Raw genomic sequence first — 14,282 nt, 5'->3', positions numbered from 1 at the left:
ACAAATTGTTCGCTGTCCCAAAATGTCTACTAAAAACAGTTCTAGGTACAAATTGAAAATGAGCGGATAGCATGGCACAACCACGGTCCATGTCAGTGATCTCTGGCCGCAGACTGAACTGCGTGAATTTCCTGAGGTACCGGGTACCATTTGATTTTCTGGCCTTGGGTAATATCCTCCATGATCCTGTCCTCAACCCTCACTCTACCAAAATGCTTGTGCATGCCCTAATCACCTCTGGCCTCGACTACTGCAACATCCTCCTTTGTGGCCTACCCTCTAACACTCTCGCACCCCTCCAGTCCATCCTTAATTCTGCTGCCCGACTAATTAGTCTCTCTCCTCGCTACACTCCTGCTTCCCTTCTTTGCAAATCCCTTCACTGGCTCCCAATTTCCCAGCGTATCCAGTTTAAACTACTAACACTGACCTACAAAGCCATCCATAACCTTTCCCCTCCATATATTTCCATACTAATCTCTCAATATCTTCCGTCACAATCTCCAGTCCTCCCAAGATCTCCTCACCCAATCGCCTCCAAGACTTCTCCCGAATATCCCCCATCATCTGGAATTCTGTACCCTAACACGTCCAGTTATCCACCACATTTGGATCCTTCAAACGGAACCTGAAAACCCATCTCTTCAAAGAAGCTTACAACCTGTAATGACCACATGACCACCTCAACACCATTGGAGTTACTTCAACGCCCGGCCTATTGTCTCCTTCCCCACAATCCTGTAGAATGTAAGCCCGCAAGGGCAGGGTCTTCTCCCCTCTGTATCAGTCTGTAATTGTTACTTTATTTTCTGAAAGTGATATTTGTATTTTGATGTAACCCTATGTCATGTACAGCACCATGGAATTAATGGTGCTATATAAATAAATAATAATAATAATAATAATAATAATAATAATGTTGCTTGCAGCTCACAGGTGACAATGCTCCAGCATAGGAAATCTTAAACTGAACCTGGAATGCCAGAATATTGGGAAATTCACGCAGCTCCTGTCCACGGTCAGAGAGCACTGACCTGGACCTTGGTTGCTCAAAGAGATCCGCTCATCTCCCATTGGTACCTAGAAATGTTTTTAGCATACATTTTAGAACTATGAATTATTTGCATGGATTTGAGTTTCCAAACATTTTTATTATTTTCAGGAGTTATCACATGGGAATGTAATGCACTGTGTATACAAAATAAGACTAGATTGGATTGTCATGGCGGTACAAGTGGGCTGGAAGAGAGGTTTAATTTTTGGGTTACATTTTCTATGCATTTTTACTTTTTGATTATTTGTATTTGTGTATTTATGTATTTATTACTTTATAGATATACTGTCCTCCAGGGCCCCATTAGTCTTCCCTTTAGGTCTCCTCACTTGCGAGAAATACGTGTGAGTCTCGCAGGTTAAAACCAAGCTCTGGCACCGGCACTTGGGAGCGGAGCGTGCAGCTCCATGTATTGCTATGCGGCCGCACGCTCCGCTCTGGAGTGCCGGTGCCAGAGCTTGGTTTTAACATGCGAGACTCGCACGTATTTCTCGCAAGTGAGAAGGAGCCCTTGAACAAACACTTTAACCAAAATTTGTTGCCACTTTTCTGTTAAAAACAAAGACCAATTGGATGAAATCTCAATATTACTGGTGGTTTCGGCTTTTGGACAGTTACAATTTGTCTATTATAAGCAAAAAAAATCCTTAAAACAAAAGTAACCCCCTATAAAATGTCAGTGTTACAACTGTTGTCAGTGTGTTTTATTTATCAGTCTCCTTGTGAGAATTTGTGAACAAAATCAGAAAGATGGCGGCCTTTGGCCTAGTCATCTCCATGTATTACCTATTTAGCGATAGTTAAATATTGTAATTTATTAAGAAGGCTAATAGTGCCTTAAGTACAAGCACTCTATAATTAGGACTCAGTCTGCCCTGTCTTAATTTGATCTATATCCAGTAATGATAACAGACATCTCAGGTAAACCTATCTATTATATATGCTGTTCAGTGACATACTGTGATGTATTTATAGCCCGGATTACAGAATGAGGAGGAGGGGGTCAAACATTTACACAGCCCCTGTCTGCTGAGAAGATTTTCATCCTTAATTTGTTAATCTTGAAACGTAAGTCACAAGCAAGTTCTAAATGCTAGACAGAAGGAAAATTCTCTCAATTCATGCCATCCTATAGGTAATTTATTATTTTCATCCAGACCCCACATAAAATGTCCATACAGTTTCCACGGCCGGCACCATGGAGGAATAATAATATGACCCTACCACAAAAAGAAAATCCACTGTCAGAGCAAGGGGAGACAATAATAGGCGTATATCTTCTATCTCTAGGTATGTACAGTCAGTATCATGTATAACTATTACACCTGATACTTGTTTGTGTATGTTGGGTCCAATAAAGATCAAACGATCTATCTATCTATCTATCTATCTATCTATCTATCTATCTATCTATCTATCTATCTATCTATCTATCTATCTATCTCATATCTATATATCATCTATCTATCCCATATCTATCTATTTATCTATCCCATATCAATCTATTTATCTATCCACCTAAACTATCTATCATCCATCTACCTACCTATCTGTCCATCCATCCACCTACCTATCTGTCCATCCATCCACCTACCTATCTGTCCATCCAACCATCTACCTACTGTATCTATCTATCTATCTATTCATCCACCTACCTAACTATCTATCCATCCATCCACCTACCTATCTGTCCATCCATCTACCTACCTATCTGTCCATCCAACCACCTACCTATCTGTCCAGCCAACCATCTACCTACTGTATCTATCTATCTATTCATCTATCCATCCACCTATCCATCCATCCATCTATCTATCCATGAATCTATCTATCTATCTATCTATCTATCTATCTATCTATCTATCTATCTATCTATCTATCTATCTATCTATCTATTGATCTTAACCATAAGATTTTGGTAATACAGTGTATACAGCACATGTAATGGTTCTTTCATTGCCATCAGTTTTTTTTTTTTTTTTCATTTTTAATTTTCTAGTATTTTTCAATGATATTTTGAAGTTAAGGTTGTAAATGATACTACTATTGTAATTTGTTTGATCCGCACTGCCTTATAGTTGTTACATATTTCAATTAATTGGATACAACAATTCACCTTCCAGGATACATCAGAACAACTATGATAAGGTACAAGTAGATCTGTCATTAATATAAGTGGATCTGTCAAGATAACGGAGCATCAACCTCTTCCACTACACTCATGTCCAAAATATGTATCAATGGAAGTACTTATCCCATTACATAAGCTACTTATGTTATCCTGCGATCAAGTACTCCATGGAAACAAACTAAAGTCAAGAATGTCAATTCAGGATTTTTAGTATAAATACTTGTGATGATGATGGACAGACCACTTAATTATAGATTTCAGCCTTTCATTTATTCCCTTTGCTTGGGCCTGCCGACCAGCTAATATTAATGGTAGACTCCTGACTTGGCCCTGACAGATGATGTTAAATACCAACACGCACTCTTATTGTCTTCTCTAGGCCATTGCCACAGTTGTCTGGCAGTGGTTATCCCCTCTCCCTATTGAAAGCTCATCTATGCTCAGCTGAACTTAATGTGTATGGAGAAGTTGAAAAAAGACAAGTTTTGGCTAAAAGAGCTTTCGACAGCTGTTATCTTCTACGGTGTATGGGCACCTTTAGTGGAAGAGGAGAAGATAGTATAAACTAGATTAATAGAGATATAGAAAGTGAGAGAGGGATGAATGTTTTCTTCCCATTAGCCCATTGACATCCCCTACTGAGTAATGCATTTTATATAACCTGGGAAGGAAAGAAAATAATAACTTCTCTGACCATGTTCTTGGCTTAGAAAAAATGGTTTCGAGTTGATTCAGGGATTGGACTGATAGACTTAAAGGGCATTTACACTGCACGATTATCGTAAAATGGATAATCGTGCCGTCTACAGGATCATCTGTTCAACAAGTGAAATATTCATTTTTAGATGAAATGATATTTTGGTTCGCACAAAATATCAAAACCACATCGTCTGATCTGCCAAGAATAATAGCAGTCTATGGGCACAGAACTATTACAGATCGTTCAGTGTGCCTTCAAAGTTTGGTCTGCCTGTGTTCAGGCTTTTTGCTGATTAGCAAACAAATGGTGGATTGGTGGTTGGTTACTGCCACCTGTCGACTAATGTTAACCTACCTTAAACAATTGAAAAAATGTAAAGTATTAATGTTTTCATGTTTTCCTTTTTTAATTATTATAATTTGTTTTTCATTAAGTCAAATATGAAAAATAATTTAAAACGGTTTGGTATTTCCACATTTAAACACTAGGGGGAGCAGCTATTGAAATTTGCCATGAAAACCCAGTGTACGACTAGCTCACATTATGACTGCAGTAAATGTGGCGGCGTCTGCTCACATGTGTGTGATGTCATCTCGCTCCTCCCCTTCTGGGCATGTGTAACAGAGGATGAAGTTTAGGATCACAGTGCAGAGCCATTTTGTTGGTGACTGCAAGGTGATACTGATAAGCAGTTTGTCACCGATCACGGCCGGCAGCGCCGATTCTGTTACTTGGTGCTGCTCGCTGTATCATAAGCTGGGGTTAGATACGTGAAGTGTATCACGTGAGTGATTAGATACGCTTAAAGTAACACACACTAGGATTAGTTACAAGGCTAAGTGTAGTTTATCACATCATGGGATTAGATATTGTGCTCAGCGGAGTGTATCACACAGGATGGGATTGAATGTGCAGTGTCCAATATGTGACACTGCTCCATCCACTCCTATAGAATCAGTGGTGTAGTTCATGACTCCGCTCCATCCACTTCAATGGGAGCAGTGGTGTAATGTGTGACCTCGTTCTGTTCACTTCTATGGGAGCAGTGGTGTAATGTGTGACCTTGCTCTATTCACTTCTATGGGAACAGTAGTGTAATGTGTGACCCTGCTCTGTCCACTACATTACTACTCCCATACAACTGGATGGAGCAGTGTCACACATTACACCACTGCTCCCATTAAAGTGGACAGCATGGGATCACACATTGCATCAATGTTTCCATGGAAGTGCACAGAGCAGTGTCACACAATACACCACTGCCCCCTTAGAAATGTGAGACCCAGCTCTGTCTTGCTCCGTCCACTATATTACTACTCCCATGGTAGTGGAAAGAGTAGGGTCACACATTAATTGCGTCCCCACCCCCTAAAAGAAAATAATATTCAGCAGTGTCACGGAAGAGCATATCTCATAACTTTGCAGACCTTACAAATAATTTTTTGTCCTATTCAACTCCCTAGTTTCTCCATATAGTCCAGTGAGCCCCGCATAGTGCTACACAATATAGTCGCCCCACATTGAATATAAAATAATATATAGTTATCCTGTAAATATATAATTTCTCAAACCCCTACATATTATTATTATTATTTATTTATATAGCACCGTTAATTCCATGGTGCTCTACATGAGAAAAGGGGTTACGTACAAGGTTAGAGATAATGTTTACAGTAAACAAATTTACAATGACAGACTGGTACAGAGGGGAGAGGACCCTGTCCTTGCGGATTTACGTTCTACATATAATAAACCTGCATCCCTTTGTGCCTTTTATGCAGCACTAAGGGTATGTGCACACGTCAGGATTTCTTGCAGAAATTTCCTGAAGAAAACCGAAAATTTTCTGCAAGAAATCCGCATTTTTTTTTGCGTTTTGTTTCCCGTTTTTTTCGCGTTTTTTTAGCATTTTGTAAGTGAAATTAGCTTGCAGAATGCTAACGTTTTCCAAGCGATCTGTAGCATCGCTTGGAAAACTGACAGGTTGGTCACACTTGTCAAACATAGTGTTTGACAAGTGTGACCAACTTTTTACTATAGATGCTGCCTATGCAGCATCTATAGTAAAAGATAGAATGTTTAAAAATAATAAAAAAAAATTAAAAAAATGCTTATACTCACCTGCAGACAGCGGATCTCCTCAGCGGCGTCCGTTCCTATAGATGCTGTGTGTGTGCAGGACCTTCCATGACGTCGCAGTCACGTGAGCGGTCACATGACCGGTCTTGCGACCAATCACAAGACCGCGACGTCATCGCAGGTCCTTCACCGCACACCAGCTATAGGAACCGAAGCGGCAGCATGCACCGGAGAGGCGGGAAGACTCCGGAGGCCATCGAAGGTGAGTATATCACTATTTTTTATTTTAATCCTTTTTTTTTGACCAATTATATGGTGCCCAGTCCGTGGAGGAGAGTCTCCTCTCCTCCACCCTGGGTACCAACCGCACATAATCTGCTTACTTCCTGCATGGTGTGCACAGCCCCGTGCGGGAAGTAAGCAGATCAATGCACTCCTAGGTGTGCGGAATCCCCGCAATTCCGCATTTTTAATGAACATGTTGCTTTTTTTTCCGCGATGCGATTTTTTCGCTGAAAAAAATGCAACATTTGCACAAAAAATGCAGAATACACTGGAAATAATAGGAGGCATATGTTAACGTTTTTTTCGCGTTTTTATCACGTTTTTATAGCGAAAAAATGCGAAAAAAACGCAAAAAATACTCGAAAAATACTGAACGTGTGCACATGGCCTAAAGGATGTTTAGCTTTGTTTACTCTATTAAATAAGTGAAAAGAAAACTATGTGGGGTCCCCACTATTTTTGATAACCAGCAAAGGTAAAGCAGACAGCTGCGAACTGATATTATCAGATTGGGAAGGTCCATGGTTATTGGGCCCTTCCCAGCCTAAAAATACCAGCCCGCTGCCATCCCTGAAGTGACGCATCGCAGACCCATACAGTGCCCCTCAGTACAATGTGCCCCACACTATAAGTGCCCTGCAGTATAATGGTCCCATACAATGCCCCACAATATAGTGACCCCATATAGTGCACCACACTACAATGTGCCTCACACAGTTATCCGCAGTATAATAGTCCCATATAGAGCCCCACAGTATAATGGCACCCTATAGTGCCCCACAGTATAATGGCCTCCATACAGTGCCCCACATTTTAATGACCCCAAAAAGTGCACCACAGTATAATGGCCTCATATAATGCCCCACAATATAATGATCACATTTAGAGAACCACATTATAATGGGCCCATATAGTGTTCCACAGCATAATGTGCCCCACAGTATAGTGGCCCCATATAGTGCCCTACAATATAATGGCCCCATATAGAGCATTACACTATGATGTGCCTCACACAGTGCGCCACAGTATAATGATCCCATATAGAGCACCACAGTATTATGGCTCCATATAGTGCACTGCACTATAATGTGCTTCACACAGTGCCCCACAGTATAATGGCCTCATATAATAATAATAATTTTATTTCTATAGCTCCAACATATTCTGCAGCACTTTACATTTTAGAGGGGACTTGTACAGACAAAAGACATTAAAGCATAACAATAATCACATACATCACCAAGAGGAATGAGGGGCCTGCTGGCAAGCTTACAATCTATGAGGAAATAGGGGAGACAAGAAAGGTGGATGGTAACAATTGCTTTCATTGTTTGTACCAGCCATAGTGTAAGGATCGGGTGTTCATGTAATGCTGCATGAGCCGGTTATCAGCCTGAATATGTAGCAGTACAGACACAGAGTGCTATTAAATGCATAAACCGTGTGAGAACATGATACGAGGAACCAGTGGCTTAACTACAAAGTTATGGGCCCCGGTGCGAACTTCCAAATGGGGCCCTCCCCCTGCATCCCTGCCATACAACTCAATGTAACCCCCATAGAATACAACGCAGCCCCCCTCATAGTGTAATGCAGCCCCTCCATACAGGGGCAGTGAGAAAGACACGAGCAAATGGTGATGAGGGGGCAGGGGAGAGGGCACAAGGGGGCTAGGGGAGACAGGCACCGTTCATTATGGCCCCATAGATGCTCCATAGAAAGCTGTGCCATATATAATGCTCTGCACCGTTCATTATGGCCCCATAGATGCTCCATAGAAAGCTGTGCCACATATAATGCTCTGCACCGTTCAGTATGGCCCCATAGATGCTCCATAGAAAGCTGTGCAATATATAATGCTCTGCACCGTTGATTATTGCCCCATAGATGCTCCATAGAAAGCTGTGCCATATAAAATGCTCAGCACCGTTGATTATTGCCCCATAGAAAGCTGTGCCATATACAATGCTCTGCACCATTGATTATTGCCCCATAGATACTCCATATAAAGCTGTGCAATATATAATGCTGCTGCTGCTGCTGCAATAAAAAAAAAAATCACATACTCACCTCTCTTCGCTCAGGACGCCGGCGCTTTACCTGCTCCTCGTGGGGCTCCGTCTCCAGCACTGACGCTCAGCAGAGGGCGCGCACTGACTACGTCACCGCGCCCTCTGACCTGAGCATCACGCTGATGACAGAGCCGCACCGGAACAAGGAGTGGTAAATATCGCGCAGCGCTGTATACTCACCTACTGCTGGCGCGGTCCCTGCACATCCCTGCTTTTTCCAGCGCTGCATCTTCTTCCTGTATTGAGCGGTCACCGTTACCGCTCATTACCGAAATGAATATGCGGCTCGACCTCTATGGGAGGTGGAGCCGCATATTCATTTCGGTAATGAGCGGGACCATGTGACCGCTCAGTACAGGAAGAATATGCAGCGCTGGAAGAAGCAGGGACGCGCAGGGGCCGCGCCAGCAGTAGGTGAGTATAATTAGATAGCAAATCTCCTGCACTGCAACATGGTGTTGGGTGCCTCTGACCTGCCGGGCCCAGTCGCACTGGCGACCGCTGCGACCGCGGTAGTTACGCCCCTGCGAGGAACCTGGTTATGGTAAAAATTTTGACTGGGCAACACAGTGATAGTTAGATTAATGTGTTGGGGTGGTAGGCCCATCTGAAGAAATGCATTTTAGGCCACACTCAAAACTGTGGGGATTGGGAATTAATCGAATTAACCTGGGTAGTGTATTTCAAAAAATTGGCGCAGAACATAAAAAGTCTTGGAGACGGGAGTGGGAGGTTCTGATTATTGAGGATGCTAACCTCAGGTCATTAGCGGAATGGAGGGCACGGGAAGGGTGGTAGACTGAGATGAGGGAGGAGATGTAGGGTGGTGCTGAACCATGGAGTGCTTTGTGGGTGAGGGTAAGAAGTTTATACTGAATTCTGGAGTGGACGGGTAACCAGTGTAATGACTGGCACAAGGTAGAGGTGTCGGTGTAATCGATGGTGAGAAATATGATCCTGGCTGCAGCATTCAAGACAGTTTGGAGAGGGGAGAGTTTAGTAAGAGGGAGACCGATTAGTAGAGAGTTACAATAGTCCAGACGAGAATGACTAAGAGAAACAATCAGAGTTTTTGCAGGGTTGAAAGTAAGAAAAGGTCGAATTCTAGAAATGTTTTTGAGGCACAGATAACAAGAGCGAGCTAGTGTTCGGATGTGGGGGGTGAATGAAAGATCTGAATCAAATATTACCCCAAGACAGCCGGCATGATGCTGGGGAGTAATGATAGAACCACACGCGGAAATGGCAATGTCGGGCATAGGTAGGTTAGCAGAAGGAGGAAAGACAAGGAGTTCAGTTTTTTTTTTGACAGGTTCAGTTTCCGAAAGAGGGAAGACATGATGGTGGAGACAGCGGTAAGACAATCACTGGTGTTTTCTAAAAAGGTAGGCGTGATATCAGGAGAAGGAGTGTATAATTGGGTGTCATCAGCATAGAGATGGTACTGGAAACTAAATCTACTGATTATTTGTCCAATAGGGGCAGTATAGAAAGAGAAGAGGAAGGGGCCTTGGACTGATCCTTGAGGAACCCAAACAGTAAGGGGAAGAGGAGAGGAGGAGGAGCCAGCAAAAGATACAGTGAAGGAGCGGTCAGAGAGGTAGGAGGAGAACCAGGAGAGAATGCTGTACTTGAGGGCAATGGAACGGAGCATAGTGAGGAGGAGCTAATAATCCGCAGTGTCGAATGCTGCAGAGAGATCCAGGAGAATTAGCATGGAGTAGTGACCATTAGATTTAGCTGTTAGTAGATCATTAGAGACTTTAATGAGGGAGGATTCAGTAGAGTGTAAAAAGTGGAAACTGTATTGAAGAGGGTTGAGAAGAGAGTTATCTGAGAGATAGTGGATGAGACAGGAGTGGACAATTCATTTGAGGAGTTTAGAGATGAAGGGAAGATTAGAGACATGTCTATAGTTAGCAGTACAGTTTTGGTCGAGGGATGGTTTTTTAAGTAATGGATGTATGATGGCATGCTTAAATGAGGAGGGAAAGATACCGGAAGAGAGAGAGAGGTTGAATATTTTTGTTAGATGACTGGTGATGGCAGGGGAAAGGGACTGGAGGAGATGTGCAGGAAAAGGGTCACTGGTGCAAGTAGTAGGGCGAGAAGATACAAGAAGCCTGATCACTTCTTCTTCTGTGACTGGTTCAAAATCAGAGAGTGAGCTAGATGTAGTGCTGTGCATGAGCTTATATAGTGACCCATAGTATAATGGCCCAACATAGTGTTCCACAGTATAATGGCCTCATATAGAACACTGTTGTGGATTCTGTTTGTGGGCTCCCTCTGGTGGTTACGGCTGGTACTGGGTGACTTTGGTGGGTTGCGGTCTCGGGTTTCCACCTGTCCATCTGAGGCTGGGTGTTTCCTATTTAGCCTGGCCTTTGTGTCATTTCCTTGCCGGCTACCAATGTATTCAGATGTGCTCAGTTTGGTTCCTGACTACCTGCTCCCAGATCTTTCAGGATAAGCTAAGTGCTGATTTTCAGTTGTTTGGTTTTTTGTCCAGCTTGCTAATTATGTCTCTATGCTAGCTGGTAGCTCTAGTGGACTGAGGTTCTCCCCATGTGCCATGAGTTGGCACATGGGTTCTTGTAATCTCAGGATGGTTTTTTGATTAGGGTTTTTTGCTGACCGCTCAGACCCCTTTTGTATCCTTCTGCTTTCTAGTTACAGCGGGCCTCAATTTGCTGAACCTATATATATCATCTCTATGTGTGTGCCTTCCTCTCATTTCACCGTCAATACATGTGGGGGGCAACTATACCTTTTGGGGTTCATTCCTCTGGAGGCAAGTGAGGTCTTTATTTTCTCTGCAGTGCTAGTTAGCTCTTAGGCTGGTGCGTGGCGTCTAGAACCAACGTAGGCACGCTCCCTGGCTATCTCTAGTTGCGTTTGTCAGGCGTAGGGCAGCGGTCAGCCCAGGTTCCATCACCCTAGAGCTCGTCCGTTATTTATTTGTACTTTGCTTGTCCAGTGCTATCCCTAGCCATTGGGATTCATGACAGTATAGCCGGCCCACAAAGTGTTAATTGTTTGGGCTGAAGCAGGAGAAAAAGAAGTGTTCTGGGGAAATTTTTTTTTTTTTTTCCTTTAGATGTTTTGCTGCCTAGCCCTTAATTGCTGTCTAGCTGCTTCTTACCTCCTCTTAACCCTTGAATGGCTCTGACCTTAGCTGTTTAATATGGATGTCCAGAGTTTGGCTTCCAGCCTGAGTAATCTCGCTGTAAAGGTTCAAAACATACAGGATTTCGTTGTTCACACTCCCATGTCTGAACCTAGAATTCCTATTCCAGAGTTCTTCTCTGGAGATAGATCTACCTTCCTGAATTTCAGGAACAATTGTAAATTGTTTCTTTCTTTAAAATCTCGCTCCTCTGGAGACCCTGCTCAACAGGTCAAGATTGTTATATCTTTCCTGCGGGGAGACCCTCAGAATTGGGCATTTGCATTGGCACCAGGGGATCCTGCATTGCTCAGTGTGGATGCGTTTTTTCTGGCACTGGGATTGCTGTATGAGGAACCTAACCTGGAGATTCAGGCTGAAAAGGCTTTATTAGCCCTCTCTCAGGGGCATGATGAAGCAGAAATATATTGTCAAAAATTTCGGAAATGGTCGGTGCTTACTCAGTGGAATGAGTGCGCCCTGGCTGCTAACTTCAGAAATGGTCTTTCTGAGGCCATTAAGGATATTATGGTGGGGTTCCCTGCGCCTACAGGTCTGAATGAGTCTATGGCTATGGCCATTCAGATTGATCGGCGTTTACGGGAGCGCAAACCTGTGCACCAGTTGGCGGTGTCTTCTGAACAGGCACCTGAGACTATGCAATGTGATAGAATTCAGTCCAGAAGTGAACGGCAAAATTATAGGCGGAAAAATGGATTGTGTTTTTATTGTGGCGATTCAGCTCATGTTATATCAGCATGCTCTAAACGCACAAAAAGGTTGATAAATCTTTTGCCATTGGTACTCTGCAGCCTAAGTTCATTTTGTCTGTGACTCTGATTTGTTCACTGTCTTCCATTTCCGTCGATGCTTATGTGGATTCGAGCGCTGCCCTGAGTCTGATGGATTGGTCATTTGCCAAACGCTGCGAATTTAGTCTGGAGCCTCTGGAAGTTCCTATTCCTCTGAGGGGAATTGACTCTACACCATTGGCTATGAATAAACCGCAGTATTGGACACAAGTGACCATACACATGACTCCCGTTCATCAGGAGGTGATTCGCTTCCTTGTACTGTATAATTTACATGATGTACTAGTGCTTGGTCTGCCATGGTTACAAACTCATAATCCTGTCCTGGATTGGAAAACAATGTCTGTGTTAAGCTGGGGATGTCAGGGGGTTCATGATAATGCACCTCTGATTTCAATCGCTTCATCTACTCCTTCTGAGATCCCTGCGTCTTTGTCGGACTATCGGGATGTTTTTGAGGAGCCTAAGCTCAATTCGCTCCCCCCTCATAGGGAGTGCGACTGTGCTATAGAATTGATTCCTGGCAGTAAGTTCCCTAAGGGTCGTTTATTTAATTTGTCAGTGCCAGAGCATACTGCTATGCGGAATTATATTAAGGAGTCCTTGGAAAAGGGACATATTCGTCCATCTTCGTCCCCTCTGGGAGCAGGTTTTTTTTTTCGTGGCAAAAAAAGATGGTTCCCTGAGGCCTTGTATAGATTATCGCCTTCTGAATAATATTACAATCAAATATCAGTATCCATTGCCATTATTGACTGATTTGTTTGCTCGCATTAAGGGAGCTAGGTGGTTCACTAAGATAGATCTTCGCGGTGCGTATAATCTTGTGCGGATAAAACAGGGTGATGAGTGGAAAACCGCATTTAATACGCCTGAGGGCCATTTTGAGTATTTGGTAATGCCTTTTGGACTCTCCAATGCTCCGTCAGTCTTTCAGTCCTTTATGCACAATATTTTCCGTGAATATCTGGATAAATTTATGATTGTGTATTTGGATGATATTTTGGTGTTTTCTGATGACTGGGAGTCTCATGTTCTACAGGTCAGGAAGGTGTTTCAGGTTCTGCGGGCCAATTCTCTGTTTGTAAAGGGCTCAAAGTGTCTCTTTGGAGTCCAGAAGATTTCTTTTTTGGGATACATTTTTTCTCCTTCTACTATTGAGATGGATCCCGTCAAGGTTCAGGCGATTTGTGACTGGACACAACCTACATCTGTTAAGAGTCTTCAGAAGTTCTTGGGGTTTGCTAATTTTTATCGTCGGTTCATTGCTAATTTTTCCAGTATTGTTAAACCTTTGACTGATTTGACTAAAAAGGGTGCTGATGTTGCTAATTGGTCTCCTGCAGCTGTGGAGGCCTTTCAGGAACTTAAGCGCCGGTTTTCTTCTGCTCCTGTGTTGTGTCAACCAGATGTTTCACTTCCTTTTCAGGTTGAGGTTGATGCTTCCGAGATTGGAGCGGGGGCGGTTTTGTCACAGAGAAGTTCCAATGGCTCGGTGATGAAGCCATGTGCATTCTTCTCTAGAAAATTCTCGCCCGCCGAGCGCAATTATGATGTGGGTAATCGGGAGCTTTTGGCCATGAAGTGGGCATTTGAGGAGTGGCGTCATTGGCTTGAGGGTGCTAGACATCGTGTGGTGGTCTTGACTGATCACAAGAATCTCATTTACCTTCAGTCTGCCAGGCGTCTGAGTCCTAGACAGGCTCGTTGGTCGTTGTTTTTTTCTCGTTTCAATTTTGTGGTTTCATACCTGCCAGGTTCAAAGAATGTGAAGGCAGATGCTCTTTCCAGGAGTTTTGTGCCTGACTCTCCTGAAGACTCTGGGCCTACTGGTATCCTTAGGGATGGGGTAATATTGTCCGCCGTATCCCCAGACTTGCGACGTGTATTGCAGGAGTTTCAGGCGGATAAACCTGATTGTTGTCCACCAGAAAGACTGTTTGTTCTGGATGATTGGACCAGTAGAGTCATCTCCGAGGT

At 43.2% G+C, this 14,282-nt stretch overlaps 1 protein-coding gene and 1 long non-coding RNA gene across 2 annotated transcripts in view; one reads left to right on the top strand and one right to left on the bottom strand.

Moving 5' to 3' along the window:
• Positions 1–14,282, bottom strand: part of LOC143809191 (uncharacterized) — a 37,749-nt gene that overhangs the window by 8,505 nt on the left and 14,962 nt on the right. The window lies entirely within an intron of this gene.
• Positions 2,091–14,282, top strand: part of LOC143809190 (visual pigment-like receptor peropsin) — a 70,907-nt gene continuing 58,715 nt past the window's right edge. Inside the window, exons 1-2 of the mRNA XM_077292327.1 lie at positions 2,091–2,122; positions 2,212–2,344. Coding sequence (XP_077148442.1) covers positions 2,224–2,344 — 121 coding nt within the window. The 5' untranslated portion in view covers positions 2,091–2,122; positions 2,212–2,223. The remainder of the gene's footprint in view (positions 2,123–2,211; positions 2,345–14,282) is intronic.

The sequence above is a fragment of the Ranitomeya variabilis genome, chromosome 2, assembly GCF_051348905.1.
Source record: "Ranitomeya variabilis isolate aRanVar5 chromosome 2, aRanVar5.hap1, whole genome shotgun sequence".
Classification (NCBI taxonomy): Eukaryota; Metazoa; Chordata; class Amphibia; order Anura; family Dendrobatidae; genus Ranitomeya; species Ranitomeya variabilis.
Note: the sequence above shows the minus strand (reverse complement) of the source record. Positions and strands in the feature narration are given on the sequence as shown.